Here is an 11,633-nt window from a genome sequence, read left to right on the forward strand (position 1 = left end):
GGGGGTAGCACAGAACCAAAAGTTTTGCAAATAACTTTGAGACACACTGTCAAAGCGTTCTCCCTGTTACCAGCAGGGATTCAGTTGTTCCACATTGCAGGGTTGGTAGCTGCAGTGCAGTCTCGGCTGGCAGGTTTTTTACACCACATGGTTTAGAACAGGTGAAAATATTAGTATATAAATCGACATTGGTGTGTATCCTAGGGCTTCTAATTTTGCCGAAAGGCTAATCAGATATTTGGGGGTTGTTGGTCTGGTTTCATGTGGAGAACTCTTTTAAGGCAATGCAAAGAGATACGGAGGGAAAGAAGGCTCTTTTCCCTAAAGAAAGCAGTCTCCTTTCTGTAACTGCTCTGTTATTTAATAGGCTGTATCTGTTCTGCCAGATCCTGTGTTATAAACATTTTTTCCCGACTCACTGAAGAGAGGAACTCTATTTTAAAAATAAAACAGTGGCTTTGTGAGAGTGAGCAAATACGTGTATAAAGAATAGGGGGAAGGGAGAGAGAGACTCCCTCTACTCTGTAGCCACCATATCCATTGTATGATGCCGAGTGATTAGTAGAAGAGCTTTTAACAATAAATACTTCGTTTCTTTGTATCTCGTGCACTAACCTTATGTGTTGTAATGAAGACCAGTACCTTGGTTTCTTTCTGCTCCTCCTAATGATCTCTGGTGTTTGAATTTCTCTTCACTTGTGAATGCACACAGACGTGCAAACGTTGTGAATTCCTTTTTTCACTAGATTCCACCTTCAGTCATTTCCATACTCGGTAAGTGAGAAATCCTTTCCATTGGAGAGATCTGGCTCCTCTCCTGGACAGCCTAGAGCTAAAGCATGGATGGTGAGAGGTGGTGTAGGAATTACAGAGTCACCATCTCCACTGTGGTAGGAAACAGGTGGATGCCACTTCTCTAGCACTTCTCCCTAGGTTCTGCTTAAATAAAAAAAATCAAATGGAGTTTCTTCTACTATGTGTAATACGTCATTGTAGTTCCAGGTCAGGCCAGGAGCTTCTGAAGAGGAGACCCCTACCCCTGTCCATTGTCAGTTTGGCACGGAATATTGTTTTGTTCCAGAGTGGCTGGATGGAGCACAGGGGATAGTTGTGGTTGTCAGTTTTGGAGTTTGATTGCAAAAGTCACTGAAAAAAAGAATGACAATGAGATTTGTCGAACTGGTACTTTCAGACCTCACTTGACATCTTCGCTTTGTGTTGGAGGTTGTTGTGTATTTGCACTACAGGGAATGAATGTCCCCTTCCAAATTCAGCCCAGAAGGTCCCAAGGGCTCTTACTGGGAATATTTCTTCTTTACTTTCTTTCATTTGTGATAACATAATCTCCAAACTCTCAGGAGAAATTCCTTAATTTCAGAGCTTTGGAGCTGGGCTCCAAAATGAAGGAACCTGAAACTGCTTCTTCTGATAAATCCCTAAGTATGGGAGGCCGTATGAAGCTCACTGCCATAAGCAGCCAGTAACTTCCACGGGCATTTTAACTATTAAAAATGGTGACTTGTATTTCCTCTGGGCACAAATGACTTGGCTGTCCCATGTAGAATCCACTGAGGCTGTAAATTGCAATCCAGAGCATCTTCATGTTTCTGGTGCTCGGGGCTGTGGCGTTTCTCATGCAGAAAACATCCCAGGCTGTCCACCCCGGGTCTGGATGTTTCCACAGTTCCTCAGAGTGGGGAAAGGCCAGGAGGCTGCTGGGAAGGGCTTCCTCCCAGGCCTGGGCATCCTCAAGACACCTCAAGTTTTGTTTTTTATTTTTTTTTTTTTTTTTTTTTCCCCCCCCCGCCCGCGCGGAAAAAAAAAGGAAAAAAAAAAAAAAGGGGCCCCCCCTTTTTTTACACCCTTTTTTTGTTCCCCCTTTTTCCCCGGGGGGGGGGGTCCTGCCGAAAAGAAGGGAAGAATGGGTGTTTTTTTTTTTTTTGCTGGGGGGGGAGAGCCCCAGAGTGGGGGAAGGGGGAGGGTGGTGTGTGTTTGTGGGAAAGGGGGGGCCCCCCCCCCTTTGTGTTTTTCTCTTTTTCTTTTTTTTTTTTTTTTTTTGTTCCTTTTTTTTTTTTTTTTTTTTTTTGTTGTTTTTTTTTTTTTTTTTTTGTTGTTTTTTTTTTTCCTTTTGTTGTTCTTTAGATTGTTCTTTTCCTCCCCTTTTTTCCGTTTCTTTTTTTTTTGTTTTTTTTCTTTGTTGTGCTGTTGGTTTTTTTTTTGTGGGTTTGTTTTTTTTGTTTTTTTTTGTGTTTTTTTGTGTTGGGGGGGGGTTGGTGGGGTTGGTGGTGGTTCCTTTTTTGTTCTTTGCTTGCCTTTTCCTTCTTTTTTTTTTTGTTGGTTGCCGCCCCTCTCCTGCGGGGGGGGAAGAGAAGGACGCGCGGGGCGCGGGAGCCCCCCCGCCGCCCCCCCCCCCCCCCCCCTTTCCCTTCCAGAAGCGCCCCCTTCTGGGGCCATGTGCACGTGGAAAGGGCTTGGAGGAAGCGCTGCGCTGCTGTCCAGGGCAGTGGGACTCGTTCTGTGCCTTCTTTGGGGCTGAGGGAAAGGGGGTGAAGACTCGGGGCTGGGATGCCGTTGGGGCCACCCCAAGGTCCCCAGGAGAGGGAGCCCCACTGCGGGGCAGGAGCAGGTGGGTGGCGGGCGAGGGGGGTCACGCTGGGTGCCGTCCCCCAGAGGGACCCAAAGCTGCCGCCAAATTCACAGGGAGGGCTGGGTGTAGAGTGCTAAAACCTGCCGAGTTACTCGTTTTTATAGGTATTGGTAAAGAATAGGAATTTGTCTCTAAATTCAACTGGGGAGAAACCCTCTCTATCCACTCGTTTGTTTACAGGAACGCAGGAAACTCCGACTAGAGATGGGTAGCAGTTTTGAAGATATTGCCGTAACGTTTTTATCTAGGAATGGACCAAGCTGTGCCCTGAAACCATCAGAAGCGCTGCAGGGGCTGAAGGCAATAGAAAGAGCTGTCTGGCACCTTTTGCCTCCGTTCTCTGCCAGTCCCCAAATCGTGTCGCAGCCCCGGAAGAGGCGCTTGTCATCCCGAGGGCCAAAACAAAGACCTGTAAAATCCCAGCTCTGCCTTGTGTTTCGTGTGGTTTTTTTACTTCATATTTATGTCCTTACATAGAGCAAGGAAAGGAGAAATGTGACTGGTTCCCACTCTTGCTGTGCCAAGGCTTATTTTAAAGGCTGCTGTATTTATATTTTCTTTTCCCACTCCAAGCTTGACTTTTCCCCTCGTTTTTCGAGGTCTGCTGCATTGGGTGTGCCAAGGAGGGCTGGGTTCCTCAGCAGGGGTCTTAGGAGTTGGCGCCGATTCTGCTTTTTCTGAAGGTGTATCACAGTGTGCTAGCAGAATGACAGTTTTCTGCACCGGAAAGCTTTCCCTCAATCAGTGCACGTACGTGTTTGACTTGTGGAACCAGACGGACTAGGAAAAGCCAGCAGCCGTAGCAGATTTCTGTTTGCTCTGTGTCTGCGAGAAGCGGGCTGTGTGCTGGACAGGGAGAGGCGCTGTTGGAGAGTGGCATCAGCGCCAGGTGTGAGTGTGAGGATGATGGGGGCTCGGAGCAGCCCAGGTGTGGGTGTGAGGATGATGGGGGCTCGGAGCAGCCCAGGTGTGAGCTGTGAGGATGATGAGGGGCGGGCTCCTGCCGGGGGGAGGCCGTTTTAGGGGGAGGCTTTGCCTCAGCTGCCTTTTGCATGGAGCTGCTGAGTAGAGGGGTTTATGGGGGGCTCCCGGGGCTCTCTCATGGAAGGACTGCGAGAGCTTCTCCCAGCGTCTGGGGCAACACCTGGATACGCGCTGGAAACGCGGAACATCGCTTAAAGGAGGTGCCGAGGGACGAATCTCTGCGCCGGGAAGCAGCAGCCGAACAGGTGAGCCCGTGTGGATTTGGAGCGGGGACTTTTGTCCTTTCCCTTTTCGATTTCATCTTGCCGGTCCCTCCCCGGTGCCCCCAGGAACAAAAATGGAATTTATGAAGACAAAAGAAATGAAGGAGAGGGAAGCAGCTACTCTTCTATTATTGTCTGTGTTTGAACTGAGGGGATCCCCCTTCACTTGTGGTTTTAAGGGTGTTGATTGAAGGAAAACCTGCCTTTTGCAGGCTGTTAGGGGTATCCCAGGGGTGGCAGGGAATCCCTGCCTTCTATTTTAAGGGGAATGGGAAAAGTATTGTTGTGGTATTATGGGTTTGATTCGAAGGCAGCCCCCCCCATTTTCATCATCCTAAGGTTTAAGTTGAGGGGACAGCCCTGGGTGTCCCTCCTGTTCAAGGGCTTGAATTGAGGTGAAAATCCCCCTTTCCCATCAGTTGAAGGCTTTCATTTGAGGAGCAGCCCTTCTTTTCTGCTCTCCTAGGGGATGAAATGGAAGGGCAGAACGCGTTTCTTTGCCCTCGTTAAAGTGAGGTGAGCCCCGCCTGCGGCGTCAGTGTCGGGGTTCAGTTGCAGGAAGCAGCAGCTCCGGCAGCGTTTGCAGGGCTGCGATGGGGCTGTGCCGCTGCATTTGAGGGCGCTTCTTGTGCCCGCGGCCCGGCCCGGAACGTTCCCGCTCGGGAGCGCAGCTGGCACGGGCTGGGCAGCTGCCGAGGCGGACGGGGAATTTGGCGCGGCCGGGCCGGCGCGGCAGTGGCGGAGGCGCGCCGGTGCGAGCCGCGCGGAGCCGAGCGGAGCCGTGCGGGGCCGGCAAAGGGCGGCAGGGGCGGCGCGGGCGCTGCTGCTTTGCCGGCCCGGGCGGTGCCGGCCGCTCCGTCCGCTCCGGGCGCGGGGCTCGGGCGCCGCCGGGGCCCCCCGGGCCCGGTGCCGGCCCCGGCGGGCAGGGGGGAGCGGGCGGGGCTCTCCGGGGCGGCGGCGCCCCTGCGTGCCGGAGGAGCCGCCGGAGGAGCCGCTTTCGTGCCGGGAGCCGCGCTCCGTGCGGGGCCGGCAGCGCGGGGTTCGGCTGCTGGAAGTTCTTGGGTGTCGTGGTCTGGAGGTGGTTTGTAGGGATTCATTGCATCGTTTTGTTTTGTTTGCAGTGGGTGCGCGCTAAGGGATATGGTGTTCTTCTTGGCTGGTACGGTTCTCGGTTCAGGTGGTGATGATAAAGTTTTGGTTTAGATTGAGTTTTGTTGTCGGATTTTTTTTTTTTTTTTGCCGGGGTTTTATGTTTTTAAAGGCGTGCAATGGTTTTTACGGGTTGTAGCGTGAAGTAGCGGTTCGGATTTTAATTCTGTTGTGGTGGCTTTTATCAGCGTGAGTGCGTAGCGTTTGTTTCGGTGGGCTCGAGGTAGCGTCATGTCGTTAATAGCAGCGGGGCTTTTAAAATCTTTATAATTGGATTTGTGTTTATCGTCTTGCAGGGCTTTTGCTTATTTGGTTTGTTTGTAGTGTATGTTTTATTGTTAGGGATCATTTGGGAGATATTGTTGATGGTTCCGTTTCTCTTTAGGCTTTGTGTTTATTTCTAGGTGGTATTTTTATTTTGATAGATTGAGGCACTATGGGCTTATTCCGTTAGGAATCTTTTCTTTCTTGTGGTCGTTGTAAATTTATTTGGTTTGGGGGATTTTTTGGTGGTTTTTAAAGTTTTTGGTGGGGTTTTTTTGGTTTTTTTTTTTCGTTTGTTTTTTTTTTTTTTTTTTTTTTTTTGGTTTTTTTTTTTTGGTCTTTCGCTGCATTCGCTTTTTAATTAGTTTTATTTTTGGGAACATGGGTATTTTACAGGATGGGTCAATTTAGGTAGTTTTTTGGTTTTTTTTTTTTGAGTAGTTATTTTCTTATTTTTTAGTTGTTGAGATTTCTTTTAGGTCGTTAATTAGTTCGGTTTTTAAAGTTACTTTTATAGCGTATTGGGTATTCTTTGAGTTTGTGTAGAGGTAGAATTTTGGTTTTTTTTTTCAGTAACCTTCAGGGTCAGTGGCGCTGTTCGGAGTTGAGTAAGTTGGTTTGATTTTTTTTCTCAGTAGTTTTTGTGATTTGCTGTGTGTGTTTCTATCGGGTTTTCTTTTATTTTCGTTCCGTTTTTCTGATGCGAGGAGAATCTTTAGTGAAAAGGGCGTAGCGTGGGATTTTTTCGCTGGCCGTTGTTTGGCTGGTGGAGGTCTTTTGATGTTTTTTGGAGGATATTGGTGGGAATGTGATGCTGTTTGTTTTGTCATTTTATTTAGGAATTGGATTTTAAATGTAAAGTTCTAACTATAACTATATTTAAACAAGGCAAATAGGTGTATAGAAATGGAAATAAAAGACTTAAATTTTAAATCTAGACTGAATATATAAAAATAAAGCTTGTAACAGAAGTCATTCTATATTACAATAAGATGTTTTTTTTAATAGAGTGTTGTGTATGCTTATACAAATATAAATATACATTATTAATATAAACACCACCCCAATCAAAATAAAAATATATAAATGTGTTGCAAATAGATGCAGGTATATATAAAATAACTAAATATTTTTAAATATAAAATAACATAAATCGATACAATACATAATACAAGTAATGCTGTCTATATCCTATTCTAATATATTATAGGAAAGAGATATAAAATAGATATCAATATGGTACATCAATATGATATAATATATAATAAATGATAAATATGATAAATAAAAATATAAAAATATTTTTGAAAGTGGTTTAAAATAGAGGGGGGTTTTGGTTTTTATTCGGCAAGGGTTTTAGTATAAAAATTATAAATACAAACAATATAAAGGTAGAAATCTAAGTGTAAAAATAGATCATAAATACATAAAGATCTATATAAAAGTTGAAAATAGAAGAAAAACTAAGTTTTAGCAGTAGATATGGTACATAATAACAATAATAATTCATCTCTATTATTTGAATATGTTACATATTAAATATAATTATCAATAGAACGCATCAAATAAACTATAAATATAAATGTGAATAGAAGGACGCCAGCTATAAATATAAAAATATTTCAGTATAGCTTAAAAGAACGGTTTTTTTGTATTTGTTTGGTCAGGGACGGGATTTTTATTTTAAATAATAAAAGTATTATAGAAATATAAATCTAAATATAGAAATATGCGATCAATAGATAAAGATATTTTTAAAAATACAAAATAGAAATATATGTAAATAATAGGAATAGACAGACTATATTATATAAATTACATGACACATCAATGTCCACTCTAAATATGCATGTGAATATAAATACGAAAAATATAAATCTTAAATTTATTTAAGTATGGTTTTAAAGCAAGGGGGCTTGTTTGGTTCTCGTTGGGTAAGAGGCGGGTTTTTGGCATTTATTTCAGAGGAGTTTTTGGCGGGGATCGCCCCTGTTCTTTTGCCGCCTTCGCTGCCCGCAGCGCCAAGGCGGCCCCGGCTGGGGTGGGCGGCGGTGCTGCCGCCTTGTGGGCAGAGCGCGGTAGTGCAGCGCTGCGGCGAGAGGCAGGCGCGAGGCCGCCATCTTGGGAGTGGCGTGTCGCGGATGTCGCGGAGTTTCTTTGACCTTCTTGAAATGGCGGCGAAAAGGGCGGGAAAATGGAGGACCCCCGGTGGGTGTTTATTTGGAGTGCCTGCATGGAACCCCCACGCCGGCGCGGCTCCGGTGGGATTTTCTCTGGCGTCTCAAGCGTATCCGACACAGGCTGTGAGCTCAGCGGCGCCGCGGGCGGGCGTAATTTGGCGGGTTTGTGACAGGCATCGGGGTTAAACGCCTCTCTCTGCCGAGGGTCCTCTTTCGGCCGCCATTTTGGGAGTGGCCAAGGCCGCGGATGTCGCGGAGTTTCTTTGACCTTCTTAAAATGGTGGCCAAAAGGGCGGGAAAATGGAGGACCCCGGTGGGTGTTTTTCGGACTGCCTGCATAAAACCCCCACGCCGGCCCGGCTCCGGTGGGATTTTCTCTGGCGTCTCAAGTGTATCCGACACAGGCTGTGGGCTCAACGGCGCCAGGGGCGGGCGTAATTTGGCGGGTTTGTGACAGGCATCGGGGATAAACGCCTCTCTCTGCCGAGGGTCCTCTTTCGGCCGCCATCGAGGGAGTGGCGTGTCGCCAATGTCGCGGACTTTCTTTGACCTTCTCAAGCTGGCGGCCAAAAGGGCGGGAAAATTGCAGACACACCCCCCCCCCGGTGAGTCTGCCACCCTGTGGCCACTGCGCGGTACTGCAGCCCTCTCCTCCGCCCCGAGCCAGCGCCCTGCCCCTCGCCGCCGGGGGCCGGGGAAGGACGCGGCTGCCGAGCGAGGGAAGGGCGGGGGGGGGGGAGCGGCGGGCGGGGTGGGGTCTGTAAATGGCGGGGAGGGGTGAAGGACGTTCAGGGCTGCGAAGGGGCACGAGATGGCCGAGAAGAATGGCCGGGGCGGGGGCGGCCCGGCGGGGCCGGTTTCGGCGGGCGGCGGAGGCGCGGTCGCAGCGCTTCCGCGGGCCGGGGGCAGCGGGCGGGGCCGGCCGAGCGGCGTCGGAACAGGGCTGCACCCCGCGAGGCCGCGCAGGCCCCTCTCCAGGCGCTGGAAGCGACGGCGGGCCGGAAAATCCCGGCGGGGCGGCGGCGGCGGGCAGGCGGCGCAGGAGGCGCAGCGGGGCCGTGGCGCTCCCCGCCCTTTCTGCCGCCATGTCTGGAAGGTCAGGCCTGGCGCCCGTCCCGTCCCGCCGCCTCCCGGTCTGTGTAAACTTCTGTCTGGCTTCACAGCTCCGTGCTGGAGAGTGGGAGAAAGGTCCCCGCTGGTTGCCGTGTCCTCGGTGGGCAGAGAGCTCTGACCTTGGCCGGATGGGCTGGTGAGTATTGGATCAATGGCCATGTGCTGTTATGCATTTAGTGACCTTTACAGATTCATTCCCCAGGTTTTTTGCGTTCATAGAATCATGGAATAATTCAGGTGGGAAGGGACTCTGAAGATCACCTCACTGCAAGCCTGCTGCCGTGGGCAGGGACGTGGTTCCACAGACCAGGTTGCTCAGAGGCTCATTCCAGAGCACCGATGGGCCTGGAACACTTGCAGGGATGGGGCAGGCGCAGCATCTCTGAGCAACCTGTGCCAGGCAGGTGCCGGAGGAGGGAGAAAGCCCTTCCCACCTGGAGCAGAGGCTGCTGCAGCTTCGTGTAGCCTTGTGTCACCGAGTGTGTGAGACAGAAAGGCCCTTCCCGTGGAGGGATGACAGCACAGAAAGATCTTTTTCGGGAGAAGCAGAGCGATGGGATGCCAAAGTAGCCTTCAGTTCTGCCAGCAGATTGGGAAACAACTTGAAGGAGGAGCAGAGCTGGCCTGGTGCCTGCCAGCTCTGCAGGCAGTGGGGATGGAGAAGCTGCTATTATCTGTCTTCTTGGCCGAGTCTTTAAAAATGAGGCACTTTTCTGTAGCTCCTTTTCAGGCATGACGTGCAAAGTTCCCCCTAGAAGTCCAAAGGCAGCTGTTTTCTTAGCAGAAGGAAGTCAGGAAGAGGCAAAGCAGGCAAAGACATCAGATAAGTCTGGATCAAAAGCTTGGCTAACCTATTTTTCCCCTCTCCTCCAAGCAGCCAGTTGTGAAGCACTGAGCGGAGATGTGCCCGGGAGGAAAAGCAGAGCCAATCTCTGAGAAGTGACACGCGAGCTCCGGTGAGGACGGCTGCTCCCCCGGCCTTGGTGTGGGACCTCCTGAGCTCCCGTTCCCGTGCTGGGAGTGTTTCTCCTCTCATCCGGCCAAGCCAGAGGCCTCCTAGGGAACGAGCGGGTAAGGCTTGAGTACCGAGATCTCCCCGGTAAGAAGTGACGTGGCAAAAGGAAATGGCCTCAGGTTGCAGCAGGGAAGGCTTAGATTGGCTTTGAGGAAAAATTTCTTCACTGCAAGGGTGGTCAGGCATAGGAGCAGGCTGCCCAGGGCAGTCCCCATGCCTGGAGACATTTAAAGGATGTCAAGATGTGGTGCTCAGGGACCTGAGTTGGGGGGGGCTTGGCAGTGCTGGGGCAGCAGCTGGGCTCGATGACCTTAGAAGGCTTTTCCAGCCTAAAGGATCCTATGGTTCTGGAAAGCCTTGGCCCCTCTGGCTCTAACACAGCACCTGGATGCTGACAGAATGGGGCTGGTCATAGGCACTGCAGGTCCCTGTCCCACAGGGAGAGGACAAGCCAGTGTCACCTGCAGGGAGGGTCTCGTCCCCAGAGAGCAGTCAGTGACTCCATCCCCGCCCGGGGCTCTGGGTGCTCCCTCGGGGTGGACACCTGCCCTCAGGTTTCCCTCTGGGCACCCGGGAAGGGAACCAGGTCCGTCCGTGTGGCAGCTCCGGGGCTTGCAGGCTTTGGGGCTTTGCAGCTGTGTGCCTTGTCACAAGGTGGCAGGGACGTGACACTGCCTGGCAACGCTGCTGGCCTGGGATCCTTGCTGCTTTCCTCCTATCCGCTATGGATTTAGCAGCAATCTTCTGTCTTTTCTGTCAACCTGTCCTTGGGCCAGTTCAAAGAGAGGGTAATTAGTTATTTCAAAGCCTACATAGTTTACCTATTGGCACTGGAGAGAAAAGACAAAAACCTGCTTTGCATCCTTCTGCCTGGAAGTCATTGTGGCACAGGGAAGTGAGGAAGGGGCTGGCCGGGGTCACCGAGGCTCTGAGATGGAGCCGAGTTTGCATTCCAATTTATTGGAACAGAGGCTCATCAGAAGTTTTCTCAGCTGTCCAAGGCACAGAGCCCTGGAGGCAAACAAGCCTGAGCTGCTGCATGCTTGCTGTGAGCCTTGAGGGGAGCGGGCATCATTGCAGGCTTGGGATGGATTGAAATGCGCTAAGGAAGCCGGCTCTGGGGGGGAGGGAGGGAGGGAGGGAAATCCTCTCTTCACACGTGCCAATTCTTCTGTCCAACTCATCACGGCAGGGCAGCGTGAAGACTGAAAGCGTAAGAAGATGTGGAGGGAAACAGAGAATGTGACAGGAGCACCGAACGCACAAGTGCACCAATTTTGCTTTTTGCTTGGATTTCAACTCAGAAGTTGTAAGGAATTTGGGAATGAGAAGGGACATTTCAGAAGGAAGGAGAAGGAAGAAAGAAGAAGAGGTTGTTGCAGTCCTGGCAAAATCTTTTGTTCTAGCTAATAAAAGAAGTTAGTAAAAAAAAAAAAAAAAAAAAATGTGCATTTCTTTCCCTTCACTGTTACATTCATTGGTGGCATATGGTGTGTTGTTTTATTTCTTGGTATTATTAACTCTGTGTAAATTTTTTTTTTGAGTGAGGCTAACTTTCTGGCTGGGTTGGTTTGTATTTGAGGTAGGATTAATTTCAATAGGTTTCTTTCGTAGACTTCTGACGGGTATTACTGGGATTTTGGTTTTGTTTACCGTATGTCTAAACATACAGATTTGGTAGGGCCAGCTCGGCTGCTGGAGTTTGGGGTGTTAATTGCTTAGATGGCTTTTGTTAAATGCAGTTTTTAATTTTTGAAAGGTTTTTTAATGTAGTGGTTTGAAGGTGGTTTTTAAGAATTGATTGTATTGTTTTATGTTGTTTGTAGTTGGTGTATGATAAGGGATATGGTGTAACTTCTTGAACGTTCTGGTTTTAGTGTTCCTAAGTTCCGATTTCTTTCTGGTTCGATGGGTTTTTTTTAGTTTTATTTTTGGGGACAGGGGCATTTATATGGTGGGTTTTTATAGGCAATATGTTTTTTAATTTGGGTAGTGATGTTTTTTAGTATTTTAATAGT

General features: G+C 49.1%; 1 protein-coding gene across 6 annotated transcripts; it reads left to right on the forward strand.

Moving 5' to 3' along the window:
- Positions 1-2,462: 2,462 nt before the first annotated feature.
- LOC115916902 (laforin-like) lies at positions 2,463-10,982 on the forward strand. Of its 6 annotated transcripts, XR_004061643.1 has the most exons (5): positions 2,463-2,626; positions 2,828-3,876; positions 8,651-8,736; positions 9,478-9,671; positions 10,808-10,982. XR_004061643.1 is itself a non-coding variant. In XM_030970632.1 (3 exons), exons 1-2 carry the CDS (start codon positions 8,312-8,314, stop codon positions 9,485-9,487), a joined length of 438 nt encoding a protein of 145 aa, XP_030826492.1. In that variant the 5' UTR covers positions 8,254-8,311; the 3' UTR covers positions 9,488-9,671; positions 10,808-10,982. The 6 variants fall into 6 exon arrangements, 2 of the variants coding, with proteins under 2 accessions (XP_030826492.1, XP_030826493.1); XR_004061645.1 differs by lacking the exon at positions 2,463-2,626 and having other exon boundaries at positions 2,633-3,876; positions 9,475-9,671; XR_004061642.1 differs by lacking the exon at positions 2,463-2,626 and having other exon boundaries at positions 2,634-3,876.
- The last annotated feature ends 651 nt before the right edge of the window (positions 10,983-11,633 follow it).

The sequence above is a fragment of the Camarhynchus parvulus genome, unplaced genomic scaffold (genome assembly GCF_901933205.1).
Source record: "Camarhynchus parvulus unplaced genomic scaffold, STF_HiC, whole genome shotgun sequence".
In the NCBI taxonomy this organism is placed as follows: domain Eukaryota; kingdom Metazoa; phylum Chordata; class Aves; order Passeriformes; family Thraupidae; genus Camarhynchus; species Camarhynchus parvulus.